This window comes from Hemitrygon akajei, chromosome 9 (assembly GCF_048418815.1).
Source record: "Hemitrygon akajei chromosome 9, sHemAka1.3, whole genome shotgun sequence".
Classification (NCBI taxonomy): domain Eukaryota; kingdom Metazoa; phylum Chordata; class Chondrichthyes; order Myliobatiformes; family Dasyatidae; genus Hemitrygon; species Hemitrygon akajei.
The window spans coordinates 138,562,221-138,579,964 of record NC_133132.1 but is presented as its reverse complement, the minus strand read 5'-3'; the positions used below and the strand labels follow the sequence as shown (position 1 = coordinate 138,579,964).

The following is a 17,744-nucleotide window of genomic DNA, read 5'->3' as shown; positions in this document are numbered from 1 at the left end:
TCGAAGCGCCTATGGCGTATGATATGGCTAATGCTGAGTTTATTCAGGTACCAGGTTTTCAGGGTTTTTAGTGTTTATTCGGCAGTCTTGCTCGGCAGTCTTCATAAGAAACGGAATTTGTAAAGTGAAACACTTTGTAGTATTAGCAGAGACTGAGACACATGAGAGCAAGGTACTCTTTTGCAAGGTCCATGGTTATCCTTATCTGTAACCATCACTTATCATTATGTGCAATGTCATATAGGCAATTATGGTCTCATGGTCATGATTGTTCTTGGCAAATTTGTCTGCAGAAGCAGGTTGCCATTGTCTCTTTCTGGGTAGTGTCTTTACCAGACTGGCGACCCCACCCATCACCAATACTCTTCAGAGATTTGTCTACCTGATGTCAATTGTCGCATAACCAGGACGTGATGTGCACCAGCAGCTCATACGACCATCCACCACATTACCCTGATCGGGGGGGGGGGGGGGGGGGGGGGGGTGCCGAGCAGGTGCTGCTCATTGCCCGAGGGTGACCTGTAGCCTAGCGGAGGGAAGGAGTGACTTACACCTGCTTTGCATCTCCACCCTGACACCCATCTACGGTACTTATCTATAGCTATCTTAAAACTGAAAGGAGTTGTCAAGAGTCAGAATGAGCTTTAATATCACCGGCATATGTCATGAAATCTGTTAACTTTGTGGCAGCAGTACACTGCAATATATGATAAATATAGAAAAAACTGAACTACAGTAAATATAGACAATAGACAATAGGTGCAGAAGTAGACCATTTGGCCCTTCGAGCCTGCACCACCATTCTGAGATCATGGCTGATCATCTACTATCAATACCCGGTTCCTGCCTTGTCCCCATATCCCTTGATTCCCCTATCCATAAGATACCTATCTATAGCTCCTTCTTGAAAGCATCCAGAGAATTGGCTTCCACTGCCTTCCGAGGCAGTGCATTCCAGACCCCCACAACTCTCTGGGAGAAGAAGTTTTTCCTTAACTCTGTCCTAAATGACCTACCCCTTATTCTCAAACCATGCCCTCTGGTACTGGACTCTCCCAGCATCTGGAACATATTTCCTGCCTCTATCTTGTCTAATCCCTTAATAATCTTATATGTTGCAATCAGATTCCATCTCAATCTCCTTCATTCCAGTGTGTACAAGCCCAGTCTCTCTAACCTCTCTGAGTAAGACAGTCCGGACATCCCAGGAATTAACCTTGTGTGTGAAATATACGTGTGTGTGTGTGTATATATTTACATATGAATATATATAAATATATATATAAATAAATGTACATACATATATTAAATAGTTAAGTTAAAGTAAGTAGTACAAAAACAAAAAATAAATTTCAAGAAGTATTAAGGTAGTGTTCATGAGCTCAAAGTTCATTTAGATGCCGTATGGCAGGGGGGAAGGAGCTGTTCGTAAATCACTAAGGATGTGTCTTCAGGCTTCTGTACCTTCTCCTTGACTGTAGAAGAGGGCAAGATGGGGGTCCAGAATGATGGGTGCTGCCTTCCAGAGTCACTGCTCCTTGATGGTGTCGTGGATCTTATGGTATTATCCCATGATGGGAGCTGGCTAATTTTACAACTCTGCAACTTCGATCCTGTGCAGTAACCCCCCCCCCCCCCCCCCCCATACCAGACAGTGATGCAGCCAGTCAGAATGCTCTCCACGGTACATCTATAGAGGTTTTTGATTGTTTTAAGTGGCAGACCAAATCTCCTCAAACTCTGAATGAAATACAGCTGATGTCTTGCCTTCCTTATAGCTGCATCAAAATCAATATGTTGTGATCAGGTTAGGTTCGCAGAGGTCTTGACACCCAGGAACTTGAAACTGCTCACTCTCTCCACTTCTGATCCCTCTATGAGGATTAGTTTGTGTTCCCTTGTTCGATCCCTTCTGGTCCACAATCAGTTCTTTGGCATTAGTAATGTTGAGCGCAAGGTTGTTGCTGTGTCACCACACAACTAGCTGGCATATCTTGCTCATCTATGCCCTCTCGTCACCGTCTGAAATTCTGCCAGCAGTGGTTGTATCATCAGCAATGTTGTGGCTGCTGTTCGCTAGCTGCTCACGCACTGAAAGATCGGTCACCTGGCCAAGCTCACTACTCAACACCAGATCTAGAACAGCCCCTCCTCTTGTTGAACTAGGTACATCAGCAAAAACAACGAGTCAGCATGCAGAGAGGAGGGGCAGCGGCTAACGGACTGGTGCAGAGCCAACAACCTGTCTCTGAATGTGAGCAAACCAAAAGAGATGGTTGTTGACTTCAGGAGAGCACAGAGCGACCACTCTCCACTGAACACTGACGGCTCCTCTGTTGAGATTGTTAAGAGCACCAAATTTCTTGGTGTTCACCTGGCGGAGAATCTCACCTGGTCCCCCAACACCAGCTCCATAGCCAAGAAAGCCCAGCACTGTCTCTACTTTCTGTGGAGGCAGAGAAAAGTCCATCTCCCACACCCCATCCACACCACATTCTACAGAGGATATATTGAGAGCATCCTGAGCAGCTGCATCACTGCCTGGTTCGGGAATTGCACCATCTTGGATCACAAGACCCTGCAGCGGATAGTGAGGTCAGCTGAGAAGATCATCAGGGTCTCTCTTCCTGCTATTACAGACACTTACACCACACGCTGCATCCGCAAAGTTAACAGTACTGTGAAGGACCCCACGCACCCCTCACACAAACTCTTCTCCCTCCTGCCATCTGGCAAAAGGTACTGAAACATTTGGGCTCTCATGACCAGACTGTGCAACAGTTTCTTCTTCCAAGCCATCAGACTCCTCAATACCTAGAGTCTAGACTGACATCTACATCATTTATTTTTATATTATAATTTGCCCTCTACTGTGCCTATTGTCTTGTTTATATAATTATTGTACTGCCGTGCAATGTTTTGTGGACTTTATGTAGTCCTGTGCAGGTCTGTAGTCTAGTGGAATTTTTAATGTTGTTTTATGTAGTCTAGTGTAGCCTTGTGCTGTCTAGTGTAGTCTTGTGTTTCATGTAGCACCAGGGTCCTGACGGAACGTTGTTTTGTTTTTACACTACTGTATCAGCAGTTTATGGTCGAAATGACAATAGACTTGACATGTTGATTTATGACACCCTCCTGGATGCAGCTTACAAAATCTGCCCTATCGAAACCACTTGCACAAACAAGATCCCAGTTAATATTAGGGAAGTTGAAATTCCCCAAGACAACAACACTATTGTTTTTATGCCTTTCCTTAATCTGCCTGCATATCTGTTCCTCAATGTCCTGGTGGCTATTGGGGGTCTGCAGTACAATCTCATCAGAGTGATTGCATCCTTCCTATTTTTGAGTTCTACCCACATACTGTAGACACAGTGGATGTGTCTTCCATTATGTACGCTGAGTGCAGCTGTGACATTGTCCCTGATAGTAGTACAACTACACCCCCTCTTTTATCTCCCTTTCTATCTTTTCTAAAGCATTAAAACACTGAAGCATTAAGCACTCATTTCTGTCCCTCTCTCAAGTAAATCTCTGAATATGGCCTCAACATCATTGTTCACTGTATTGATCCATGCTCTAAGTTCATCTCCTTTACCCATTATATTCTGAGCAGTAAAATACACGCACTTCAAACTACCCGTCCTGTCGTGCCTATTGCTTTGCTCCTGTCTGTTGTTACTGGCACTTCCTTACCATCCCTCTACATTCTGACCTGCTGTTTGGTTCCCATCTCCATGCTAAACTCGTTCAAACCCATCCAGAGTGGCACTAGCGAGCGTCCACACCAAGATATTGGTTCCCCTGTAGTTTAGGTGCAATCCACCCTGGTACAGGTCACCTCTGCCCCAGAACAGGTTCCAGTGAACTAAGAATCTGAAATCTTGACCCCTGCACCAGACACTTGTTCTTTTCAAATGGCTTCTACCCTGCAATGATGCCATTCCCTCACCTGCTAATTCGAAGAATTAGCTAATTCCCATCTTTTAACCATTTTGTTTGAATGACTAGAATTCACTGTTTAATCACTTCATCTTTTACTTGCCTTTGAGTGTGTCTGCCTATTCATTGTTTCATATTGAAATTGTATAATGTCACTTTTTATGATATATTGCATCTGGTCATTAGCTACCAGTTCTGTGGACTTCTTCCTGTGTCATCTACCCCTCTAGGCAGGCAAATCTTGAGATTTTGTTAAGTATATCCACGTTCAAATCATCTGTGCACAGCAGGAAACAAATGTAGACCATGTTTGAACCTGAGTAGGCCTTTAATCCGCAACCTTCTGACCTGGAAGTTAAAGAGCTGCCAGTGAAGCCAGGTCATTGAGTGAAAGGAACTTAAAATAACTAGTCTCTCAACAGACCTTCATCAACAGTCGAAGTTACTGAAGACCGTACTTGTCCATTTGACCTATCTCTTGACCTGCTGCAGGGGCCATTTTAACAAAAGCTGTTTTGCAATTCATATGTGCATCTGGAAAGTTAGAGATGCAAACAAGTTAACTTCATTATGTATTGTTTGATACCAATAACAGACCAGTCATTCTAGATCCATTATTATGCTTGCAACTGGTATGTTGTTAATAGTACTTATTGCGATTCTGGCATTTGTTTAGCAAAAAATAGATTTAACTGGCTTGGGTTTTTGTTGTCAGTGGTGAAGCAATGGTATTCATTTCTGACATCAAAGGAAACAAAGACGATATCAGTAATTTGTTGGTGTGGAATTTTCCGATTTGTTGCACGGATTGCCGGAGGTGTGGTTGTAGAGAATGTTGGCAGTCACGATGCCGCTTGAGCAACTAATCACACTGAAGAATCGTACAGCACGAAGCTGAATTTTGAATGGAGTTGTGTATTTGTTTTCAGAGTGAAGAAATTAAACTTCAGTGAGATTAATGTGGGAGCTAAATAGCAAAATATTTAAATAAGATACTTGTTCTACTAAGATGTGGAATAGTGAATGCATGGCAATGAGATATTTTGGATTTGGAAAAGTAGTGAGGGGAACTTCTGATAGATGAAAGGCATCCTTTGGCCCAGTGATGGAAATAAAATCTAAAATGCAATAAGAGGGAGACCATACTCCAATTGGACTCAGATTTGGGATTGAGAAAACTCATTGCTTCTGCTCTTGGAAGGGCTAAACTGGAGCCTGAACGGAAATTTTCAAGAAATAATTTGGGTTAACAGTATTTAAATGTACCTAAAAGACAATAATTAACAAGTTAATCTACTGGGATGTGTGCATTGTATCTAGCCCTTAGAACTCAAATATGTAACAGGACCATCGCCATTTCATCTGTCCTTACTGCAGTATTGAGGTAATAACTGTTAATAAATTGTGGAGAGACGTCAGAGCTTTCTGAAATAACAAATGGGTTGAGAGGGGGTGTTTTCCATTTGTTGGGAAATATATAAATGAGGGTTACAAATTTTTAAAAAAAGCTGTTCTTAATCAACTTCGTAGAGAGGTGAGATTTCCTTCATGCAATGTGCTGTATGCTATTACAGAAATTGTTTGAGGCAGTAAGTGTACTGATTTTCAATAGGAGATTTGATGAGTAAATGAGACAAAAGAGATAAAAAATTAAGTCTTGTATTCTGAGCTGAGGTGCATAGACGTGGATGAAGCTAATGGAGTCTGTTACTCTGCTGTACGTCCTGCACAACATAACCTTATTTCTCCTTCAAAGCATACCATAAAATTAAGAGGCATGACTGAATCTGAACTGAAAGGAAATGAAATGTATGCTTTCTCTTTTTTCTTCCTCCTTTCCATCTCGCCATTGGTTAAAGTCATTTTTTTATTCTTCTGACGATCTTGATGCATTCCTCTTTACAACCTCAGAGCTATTGAATATGTAAGGATTGAATTTTAGCAAATCATTTCAGTATTCTCAGTTATCAAGATAGATTACTTTGCAGATGCATCCCACCACCCATCCAAACTTGGTTTGGCTGGCAATTTAGAGGGCTCATTAAATCTTCAGATTGCAGATAATGTACAAATCTGATTATTTAGAAGGCTTTTCTTTTGTATATTGGCTGCGAAGCTGGGCAAGTTGTTTGCTTTATTTCCCATACACCGTGTCCTGTTTTTTCCTGAGTGGAATAGTGAGTTAACAGATTAACGACTTGAGGTGCAGAGAAACATGATGAGGATTTAATATATTTTCTCCTTTCATACAATGTAAACATTTATTGTATTGCCAAAGTCACTGAATGTGACTTCAGGCTTCAGAGGTGAAGTGAATGATAATTATTTAATATCTTATAAAGACACAAGGGGTGATGTTGAGATTCTCATCTGGTTAATCATCACCAGCTACTTTTTACTTCTCTGCCGATGCTGGTATTGAATGACGTTGGAATTCATATACTCTGGTAGACAGAATTTTGTTTCTTTCATTTCTTGATGTGATGTTTTGTTCATCTGGATCAGCTTGTTCAACCTGAGGTATGGCTTATGGAATTCTGTTCTATTCTTGAAAAAATCAAATATAGTTTATTATATTTGTCCATAAAGATCCAGGCTAGTTATTTTGCAGCCTTTAAAATGAATTGCTTCCGCTGGCATTAGGCAGGAGTCATGTGTAAAATCTTTCATACTTGCATCAGAGTTCAGGGTGGCCTTGGGAAAAGCTCTGGTGACATTTTACTTCCGAACACGATTGGTAAATGGCAGGAAGTTGCTTAACTTGTTGGGGCAGTTTGAGTAATCTTGATCCTGCAACCAACCAATGTTTGCCCGTAAAGTCTAAGAAGAAACTTTATCAGATTGTGATCAGGAACTGGATCTGTTGGTCCAGTGCCAATGTAGAAGCCCAGTGCACCAATTACAATTACTGATAACTGCTCAGCAAAGGTGAATTATTTAAGTACATGGAATGGATTGAATCTGGGATCTTTGTGGACTCCTTTTTAGCATTGCATGTTTCGGAGTCTCCTGTATGTATCACTTGTCCTGTTTTCAGGATGTATTGAATAATATTGATAGGGTGAGTGAGAATGAAAATCAGGATGTTTTGGCTAACTTGTACAGTCACACATGTAAACTAACAAGAGAATAACTCATCATTGAGCAAATGCGTTTTTGAGGAAAGAGATTTTTCAAAAGAAATGCACAACTCCAGTAACAAATATATCTCACTGCTCATTTCAAGCAAGTTCGACCGTTGAGTTACTTTAGATCGAATCAAAGTCTGCACCATTTTATGTAACAGATTGAATGAAGCATGTAGGTGGTCAGATTAAAAGCAGCAATGATTAACCACAGTGGCCTCCTTGAATCAAACAAGTCTGGCAAAAAGCAGCCAAAGTTGATGTGCATCTGAGCAATTTGCTCCTTCCCATTTCAGTTTTGCTTTTTGAACTATCAGAAAAATGATAGACCTTATTGCTCTGCATTAGGACACAGAGAAAATTGTAGAAGGCTTATAAAAGCAAAAAGCACATTATGTAGACTACTTCAAAAGAATAACAGTCAAATGGAAGTAGCCATTTTTAATGGGGTGTGATCATAACTGGCTCAAGTAAATTGGAATAAAAGGCCTGGCAGGTGGAACTGTAACACACACAAAATGCTGGTGGAACGCAGCAGGCGTTATTAAATCTACCAGCATTTTGTGTGTGTTGCTTGAATTTCCAGCATCTGCAGATTTCCTCGTGTTTGAGGTGGAACTGTAGTTAACAAATGGGAGAGGGATGTTTCAGTTCTGCATTTTCAGGAAGTAGGGAGGGTAAAGAAAATTAAAGTTAAAGGCAGTGTCCCCTGGATGGCCAAAGAAAATAGGAGTAGAGATGAACTAAAAACATCTGATGAATGCCAGGTTGTTAACACAAATGAGATGCAGACTGATAATGGAAAGTTCAGAGAACAAACAAAAAGAAAATGCAGGTGGTAAAGGCAGAGCATGAGAAAAAACAAACAGCAAATGGAAAAGGGAATCCAAACACTCTCTTCGTGCATATAAGGCAATAAAACATACGAGCAGAATTAGGCAATTTGGCCCATCGGGTTTGCACTGCCATTTCATCATGGCCGATCCATTTCCCTCCCAGCCCTATTCTCCTGTCTTCTCCCCATATTCTTTTATGCCCTGACTAATTAAGGACCTGTCAACCTCCACCTTAAATGCACCCAATGACCAGGCCTTGTCAGCCGCCTGTGGCAGCGAATTTCACAGTTTCCCCACGCTCTGGCTGAAAAAATTCCTCCTCACCTCTTAAATGGATGTCCCTGTATTCTGAAGTTGTGACCTCTGGTCCTAGACTCCCCCACCAAAGGAAGCATCTTTAACACATCCACTGTACCGAGGCCTTTCAATATTCAATTGGTCTCAGTGTGATTTCCCCCCTCGTTCTTCAGAATCTCAGTGAGTACAGACCCAGAACCTTCAATCGTTGCTCATATGATAACTTATTCATTCCCAGAATCATTATCGTGAACCTCCTCTTAACCCTTTCCAGTATCAACACGTCCTTTGTGAAATAAGGGTCCCAAAATTGCTCACAACACTCCGTGAGGCCTCACCAGTGCTTTATAAACCCTCAGCATTACCTCCTTGCTTTTATATTCTAGTACACTTGCAATGAATGCTGACATTGCATTTGTTTTCATCACCGGCAATTCAACCTGCAAATTACCGGTAACCTCAGGGATCCCCAATCGCTTGGCACCTCCAGGTTTTTGAATTTTCTGCCATAGAAAATAGTCTACACTTTTATTCCTTCTACTAAAGGGTGTGACTATGCACATCCCAACACTATTCTATCTGCCATCTCTTTATCTGTTTTCCTCATCTGAGTACTTCTGTAGCCTCTCTACTTCCCAACCACTAACTGGCCAATAATTTCATTTATTCGGCCCACCTCCCTTCTTAAAGATTGAAGTGACATTGGTAATTTTGCAGTCCTCTGGAACCATGTCAGAATCTTTTGATTCTTGAAAGATCGTAACTAATGCCTCCACAATCTCTTCAGCTACCTCTTTTCGAACACTGGGGTGTAGTCCATCAGGTCCAAGTGACTTATCGACCTTCAGACCTTTCAGTTTCCCAAGCACCTTCTCCTTAGTAATAGTAATAGATCTCAAAATGACGGTGCAGGCTCGAAGGGCCGAATGGTCTACTTCTGCACCTATTGTCTATTGTAACTGCACCTATAATCTGCCCCTTGACACTTTTGAACTTTTGGCATGCTGCTAGTGTCTTCCACAGTGAAAACTGATGCAAAATACTTACCCAGTTCATCTGCCATTTCCTTGTCCCCCACTACCATCTCTCCAGCATCATTTTCCAGTGTCCAATATCTACTCTTGCCTCTCTTTTGCTCTCTATATACCTGAAAAAAATTCAGAATTATTTTTGATATTGGCTAGCTTACCTTCATATTTCATCTTGGATTGATCAAACCTCACTCTCAATTTAGGTGGATAGGTCCCGAATCTGCTTCTCTTCCTTTTCTGTGACTGTTCTCCACTCCACTCAGCTGACTTTGTTATGACTGTGCCTCGACCATACCCCAACTTCACCTCGCACCAGCACCCTTCGACCTTCGACTCAGGTGTACCTTAGTTATCCTCTTAATTGTTTACTGTGATCGTTTGCCATAATTTGCTACTGAAAAAGTGTTATTATTAAAGTATTTTGTTGTATTTCTTGTTTTGGGAACTGTGAGTGAGTTGTATCCTGCCCTCAGCAGTACCATCTCCACTGAGTGGGAAGAGATTGTTTGTGAACAGAGGAAAAATAGCAAAGACGAGCTCTGTGCTTGTTTGGGGGGAAAATGAGCAACATTGCTATTGATGCTTGGATTCCCTGGGCCACCACCAGTCAGAGTGGAGAGGGAGCATTCTGAATGGTCAAGGGATCTTGGCATCAATGCACAATCGAGTAATTGAATGGTAGGAGTTTGCTGCCTCACACACCATCCACTCTTCTGCACTGTCAGGCATGTTTGGTCCTATCTGCTGAAGTATGCACTTCCCACATTCAGAACTCTCAGAACTGGAGTGGAAAGAAGTAATTCTTGATCCAAAAGAGAACAGATATTTTGCCAATTGGTTTTGCTAGGTTTTACTTGCAAGAAATGGTTATTCCTGGTTTGACTTGGACCATAAGCAGAATTAGGCCATTTGGCCCATTGAGTCTGTTCTGTCATTACTTCATAGCTGATCCAATTTTCCTCTCAGCCCCAATCTCCTGCCTTCTTCCTGTATCCCTGCATGCTCCGAACAATCAAGAATCTATCAACCTCTGCCTTAAATATACATAAAGACTTGGCTTCCACAGCTGCCTATGGCAAAGAATTCCACAGATTCACCACCACTTTTTGGCTAAAGAAATTCCTCCTCATCTCCGTTCTAAAAGGACGTCCCTGTATTCTGAGGCTGTGTCCTCTGGTCTTAGACTCTCCCACCATAGAAAATGTCCTCTCCACATCCATTCTATCAATGGTTCTCACCATTTGATAGGTTTCAATGAGGACACCCCTCATTCTTCTGAATTGAATACAGGCCCAGAGCCATCAAATGCTCTTCATAGGACAAACCATTCAAACCTGGAATCATGCTTGTGTAGTTTCAGCACATCTTTTTTAAGATTAGGGGCCCATACCTGCTCACAATACTCCAAGTGAGGCTTCACCAGTGTTTATAAAATACTGCATCCTTTTTTTTAATATTCTAGTCCTCTTCAAATGAATTCTAACATTGCATTAGCCTTCCTTACCACAGACTCAACCTGCAAATTAACCTTTAAGGAATCCTGCACAGGCCAAGTCCCTTTGTACCTCTGTTTTTTTTTGTATTTTCTCTCTATTTAGAAAATCTATTTTGCACTTTGGTAGGACCAACCAGGGTAGGTTTTACTCAGTAGGGCTCTGAGGAGCGTGATTGAACGAAGGGATCTGGGGATACAGGTCCAAAATTCGTTGAAAGTGGCGTCACACTTAGATAGGGTTGTAGAGAGGCTTTTGGCAAATTGACCTTCATAAATCAATTTATTGAGTACAGAATATGGGATGTTATGTTGAAGTTGTATAAGACGGTGAGGCCTAATTTGGAGTATTGTGTGCAGTCACCTACTTACAGGAAAGATGTAAACAAGATTGAAAGAGAAACATAGAAACATAGAAAATCTACAGCACAATACAGGCCCTTCGGCCCACAAAGTTGTGCCGAACATGTCCCTACCTTAGAAATGACTAGGGTTACCCATAGCCCTCTATTTTTCTAAGCTCCATGTACCTATTCAGAAGCCTCTTAAGAGACTCTATCATATCCGCCTCCACTGCTGCCGCCGGCAACCCAGTCCACGCACTCACCACTCTCTGCATAAAAAATCTTACCCCTGACATCTCTTCTGTTCCTACTCCCCAGCACCTTAAACCTGTGTCCTCTTGTGGCAACCATTTCAGCCCTGGGAAAAAGCCTCTGACTATCCACATGATCAATGCCTCAAGAGTGCAGAGAAGATTTACAAAGATGTTGCTGGGTCTGGAGGATCTGAGTTATAAGGGAAGATTGAATAGGTTAGGTCTGTACCAGATCAAAAGACCATAAGATATTGGAACAGAATTAAGTCATTTGGACAATTGAGTCTGCTCCGCTATTTCATCATGGCGGATTCATTTCCCTCTCCCCCCAATCTCCTGTTTTCCCCCAGTATCTTTCCATGCTCTGACAAATCATAAATTTATCAACCTCTGCCTTAAGTATACATCAAGACTTGGCCTCCACAGCTCCTGTGGCCACAATTTCCACAGATTCACCACTATGCCTAAAGAAACTCCTCCTCATCTCCGTTCTAAAAAGACGCTCCTCTATTCTGAGGCTATGTCCTCTAGTCTTAGACTCTCCCACCATAGGAAACATCCTATCCACATCCATTCTATCAAGGCCTTTCACCATTCAATAGGATTCAATGAGGTCACCCTTCATTCTTCTGAATTTGGGTGAATATAGGATCAGAACCATTCAATCCTGGAATCATTTTCATGAATCTCCTTTGAACTCTCTCCAGTTTTCAGCACATCCTAAGATAAAGGGCCCAAACCAACTCATAATACTCCAAGTGAGGCCTCACCAGTGCTTTATAAAGTCTCAAAATTGCATCCTTGATTTTATATTCTGGCTTTTATATTCTGCTACCAAAGTGTGTAACCATACACTTCCTGACCCTGCATTCTACCTGCGATTTCTTTGCCCATTCTCTTAATCTGTCTGAGTTCCCCTGTAGCCTCTTTACTTCCTGAAAGATAACTGCCACTCCACCTATCTTTGTATTGTCTGCAGACTTTGTAACAAAGCCATCAATTCAGTCAACCAGATCATTGACATATAACGTAAAACTAATAGGTCCTAACACGGGCCCCTGTGGAACACCACTAGTCACCAGCAGCCAACCAGAAAAGGCTCCCTTTATTCCTGCTCTTTGCCTTCTGCCAATTAGCCACTGTCTTATTCATGCTAGAGTCTTTCCTATAATACTGTGGCCTTGTTGCTTGTTGAACAGCCTCGTGTGTGGCACCTTGTGAAAGGCCTTCTGAATATCCAAGTACATAACATCAACTGATTCTCCTTTGTCTATCCGGTTTGTTATTTCTTCAAAGAATTCCAGCAGAATTCTTTAGAATGTAGAAGATTGAGTGGAGATTTGATGGAGGTATACAAAATTATGAGGGTTATAGATAGGGTAAATGCAAGCTGGCTTTTTTCACTGAAGTTGGATGGGACTACAACCATTGGTCATGGGGTAAGGGTGAAAGAAAAGAATTTTAAAGGGAACACGAGGAGAAACCTTTCCACTCGAGGGTCATGAGACTGTAGAATGAGCTGACATTACAAGTGAGTTCAATTTCAATGTTTAAGAGAAGTTTAGATAGGTACATGGATAATAGAGGCCTGAAGGGTTATGTTCCCGGTGCAGGTCGATGGAAGTAGGCAGTTTAAATGGTTTTTGGCATGGACTAGATGGGCAAAGGGCCTGTTTCTGTGTTGAACTTAGTTATGATTCTCTGACTGTTGGCTGAATCAAAGGTGATAATGAGTCAGCATATAGGAGAGAAATTGAAGATCTGGCTGAGTGGTGCCACACAACAACCTCACATTGAATGTCAGCAAGACCAAAGCTGATTATTGACTGGAGGGGAAAGAAACTGAAGGTCTGTGAGTTGGTCCGCATTAGGGGATTGGAGGTGTGGAGCTCTGAATTCCTCAGTGTTACCATATCAGTGTTATCGGATGTCCTGGATCCAGCATGTAAATAATATTACCAAGAAGGCGCGACTGTGTCTCTACTTTCTTAGAAGTTTGCGCAAGATTTTCACAAACTTCTGTAGATGTACAGTGCAGAGTATTCTGTCTGGTTACATGACATCCTGATATGGAAACACCAATGCCCAAGACTGGAAAAGCCTTCCAAAAGTGGGGACTAAGCATGCAGCCTTGTGGTCCATCTATGCTGATGAAGATCGTGGAGGAGATGATGTTACATATCCGAACGGACTGGGGTCTACATGAGGAAATAGAGGATCCAGTTACACAAGGAAGTATTGAGACCCAAGTCTTGGAGTGTATTGATTATTTTTGAGTGGATGATAGTGTTGAATGCAGAGAATGAAGAGCATCCTGATGCATGCACCTTCACGGTCCATGTGTTCCTGGAATGAGTGAAGAGCCAATGAAATTACCTTTGCTGTTGATATATTGTGACTGTAGGTGAACTGGAGTGGACCTAAGTTGCTGCTCAGGCAGAAGTTGATAATGCTTCAAATCACAGTGGATGTAGGTGGCGCTGAATCACAGTTATTGAGGCAGATTGCCATGTTCTTCTTGAAGCAAGTGGGTGTCTCAGACTGCAGAAGCAAGAGGTTAAAGATATCAGTGAACGTTTCTGCCATTAGGTCAGCTCAGGTCTTTAGTACTTGGCCAGGTACCCCATTTGGGGAAGATGCTTTCTATGGATTCACCCTCCTGAAGGATGGTCTCACATCGACCTCAGAGACTGACATCACAAGTTTGTCAGGGTTGTGAGAGTTCATGAAGGTGCCTGCGTGCTTTTTTTTTGGTCAAAGCGAGCATAAAAGGCATTGAGCTCATCTGGGAGTGAAACCTTGCTTGTCACATACTGGTAGCACACACAAAATGCTGGTGGAACGCAGCAGGCCAGGCAGCATCTGTAGGAAGAAGTACAGTCGATGTTTCGGGCTGAGACCCTTCGTTAGGTCTAACGGAAAAAAGAGGTAGTAAGAGATTTGAGAGGGGGAGGGAGAGTCCCGAAATGATAGGAGAAGACAGGAGAATGTGTTTGCGTTGTCACATACTGTATGACATTGGCTTTACTTTGGAGGAAATAATAGCATACAAGCCTGCTACTTTGAATGTGAAATGGCTTTCCGGAGTTCCTAACAGGATTTGTACTTGGTTGTCAGACTTGAATGCTACCGATTTGGTCCTCAGCATGCTGTGGGTCTCTCAGTTCATTCAGGGCTTCTGGCTGGGGAAGATTCTAAATGATTTTGTGGAGACACACTTCATCTATGACTGACTTTATAAAGTCCGTGACATCTGTGGTACATTTATTCAGGTCCTCTGAGTCCTTAAACACGACCCTGTATACTGACTTAAAGCAGTCCTCTAGCAACTCCTCTGCCTCCTGTGACCCACCTCTTCATTGTCCTTACCTCTGGAGTAAATGATGAAATACAAGTACTTTGATAATAAATTTGCTTTGTACTTTGAACATTTTGTGCCAGTGTTGTGATTTGAATTCATACAGATGCAGTATAATGATTACTTATTAAGGAAGAATGTTTTCAGTTTAATTGTTTGGTAATTGGTATTTTAAAGAACCAAACTCTTGTAGGACAATGACAAACTTCACCAAAGTGTAACGAAAAACATAGCAAAGGCTGTTGAACTCAGATGGTAAAAACTGTAAGTGTAGGAAGAAGCTGGTGTTAAAGAAGAAAAGATTTTTTTATCTTCTGGGTTGTGGGTCAGACAATCTCAATGTCTAAGTCAACTTAATCACCTGGGTTTTTAAGTAATTTATTTTCTTCCACCTTACAAAATCTTCAGTGGTTTTGCCTCACAGTATATCCTGGTTGTTTAAATAGTGAGATGTGGAGCTTTGGTTCTACGGTTTGAAAAACATCAACCGAACTTTTTAGATAATATCTTTAACCTGCATTATTCATACACAAATTGCGAATTAACAATATAAAAAAGTTATTTCCAACCTCTATGATGGGAATCAGAATGATATATATAATTATTGTGTTATATGACGTGAAATTTGTTGCTTTGTGGCAGTAACACAGCATAAATTTACTATGAATTACAAAGTAAATGAAAAAGCCTAATGAGGTAGTGTTTATGGGTTCATGGACCTTTCAGAAATCTGATAGTGGAAGAGGAGAAGTTAGTTCTGAATTATTGAGTGTGGGTCTTCAGGCTCCTGTACCCAGCTCCCTGATGGTAATAATGAACAGAGAGCATGTTCTGCATGATGATGGATGCCACCGCCTTGCTCTTCCATTTAACTAATAACATTTATTGGTGATGTTGAAAATATCTTTATTATCATTGCATCATCAGAACTTTGGTCATTTTGATTCCTGTTCTTCAGATTTCTTGTTTCTCATTCCAGGGGCTCAAAACTACGATGTGATCCGGCTGTCCACCTATCGGACAGCATGCAAGCTGCGGTTTGTGCAAAAAAGATGCAATCGTAAGTTTTGACTCAAAGTAATTTCCTTTAACCTGAAGAGTTGAATTATTGGGTAGAGGTGGGTCACTGAGTCAAAGGAAATATTGAATGTTTGGGATGTCCAGGACAGGTGATTGGCATTTCTTGGATTTGTTTTATCTGAGATGAATTTAAGGTAAATTCCTGATGAAAAGATGAGACATCTGGGGTGTCCTGGCCAATATTTACTGTACTACTTAATCAACAACATCAAAACACATGCACCTGGATTTTGCAATTCTTCAAGGGATCAACTTTACTCGCAATTAGGAATTTGTTGTGCTGTGTTGACATGACATACGACAAAAACATTTAAAAATATAAAGACATGTACAAAGATAAGTTAGAGGTTAAAGTATGAATACAGAGTAAAGATAAGCATAAATACATACCAGGTTGTATCTGCAATGTAAACATATTATAAAAAGTGCTTTAAAGTATTTTCAGTGCAAAGCAGTGACAGACGTAATAGATAGAGAGGGTGGGTGGGCCTGACTAGAATGGTTGATCAGATTAACTGTCGAGGGTGGGGGGAGAAAGCTTTAAGATGGTATAAAGCATTTGTTTGAATAACCCTATGGCACTTTCCCGAAGGGAGCTTTTGGAAAATGCAGTTTACTTGGTGTTGATGATAAAATCTGTGGATTTGCCCCAATTATTGTCAAAACTCACAGTAACAAAGATTTTTGCAGGAATGTAGATGTATGTAGCAATTTGAAGGTTGCTGTCAACGTATCCCCATAGGGTGCTGTCAAGCACTGAGCTCAATACAGAATTGAAAGAGGGAACAAGATGTCAGCTAACTGCCCAATACCTGAGGATGAAACTCATTGGAAGAACTCTGCACTTATTCAGAAGCACCCAAATAACACAGCATTAATTTAGGCAAAATCCCATTGTTTTTAATTTTTAAAAATGTATTTTGAATTGTTTTGGATATCTTTTAAAATATGATCTACTAAAGATTTTAATGTTGCTCTTTTTTAAAAACTGAACAATTCTGTTTATATCTTGTTAGATTCTAATGTTTTAATATCTTCAAAAGTCAGGAAACGCACAAAACTTGTTTCCTAATCGTTTTATTAAGTGTTAATAGACCAAAGACAGTTGAAAATGAACAGTAATAGTTAAAGAGAGGGAGAGTCGAAAGATCTAAGAACTAAAATGGCACTGGCCTTGCGTACAGCTCTTTTAACTACTTTTTCTTTTGCGTACGTGGATAAGGAAAATTTCATTCAAATTTGGAAATAAGAGTTAACCAATGAGAAAGCTCTTATTCAGATAATGCAGTACCCAGAGAAGCTTCCAGAACTTCCTAGAATTTTACAAATATAACTACCGTAGATTCCGGACTACAGAGCGCACCTGATTAAAAGCCGCTGGCTCTAATTTTAGAAATAAAATCATTTTTTTTATTATACAGGCCGCTTCGGATTTTAGGCCGCACCGAATTTCAGGCGGAACGGATTTTCGGCGCACTGGATTTCCGGCGGACCGGATTTTCGGTGCACTGGATTTCCGGCGGACCGGATTTTCGGCGCACCGAATTTTCGGCCGCTTGTAATATGAGATATTTACACAGAAAGATATTACACGTGTTGGGCTTCAAATTCTGCCCTGTGTTCGTTTTGGAAGAGAGACAACCAACACCGGATTACAGTGCAGCGTGGCTTTATTGCAGAACGCGTTTTGCCTTCCCCTTACATTCTGCTCTTATTTATACTCCTTTTTCCCCCAAACCAAACCCTCGCTACACATATTTGGTAAGGCTAAACTTTGTTATACCTACCGGTATTTGGTAACATCGGACACTTGTGTCCTTATTGGCCCGATACCATTCACACACGAGTTTTACTGTTTTTTTGTTTACTGAATCGCTAGTAGTTTCGGTGCAGCGGAATCCTCAGTTTCGCTCCCTCCCTCCCTTGTACTGCTGTCTAATATCACGTGAGCCATTCCTGACCTGAAGCGGCAGTCCCAAATTAAA

General features: G+C 41.3%; 1 protein-coding gene across 17 annotated transcripts in view; it reads left to right on the top strand.

Moving 5' to 3' along the window:
- LOC140733570 (dystrobrevin beta) overlaps positions 1-17,744 on the top strand; it is a 494,877-nt gene that overhangs the window by 166,443 nt on the left and 310,690 nt on the right. For all 17 annotated transcript variants that reach the window (XM_073057088.1, XM_073057083.1, XM_073057081.1 and 14 more), the window contains exon 4: positions 15,659-15,739. In XM_073057088.1, the coding sequence (XP_072913189.1) occupies positions 15,659-15,739 (81 nt within the window). The remainder of the gene's footprint in view (positions 1-15,658; positions 15,740-17,744) is intronic.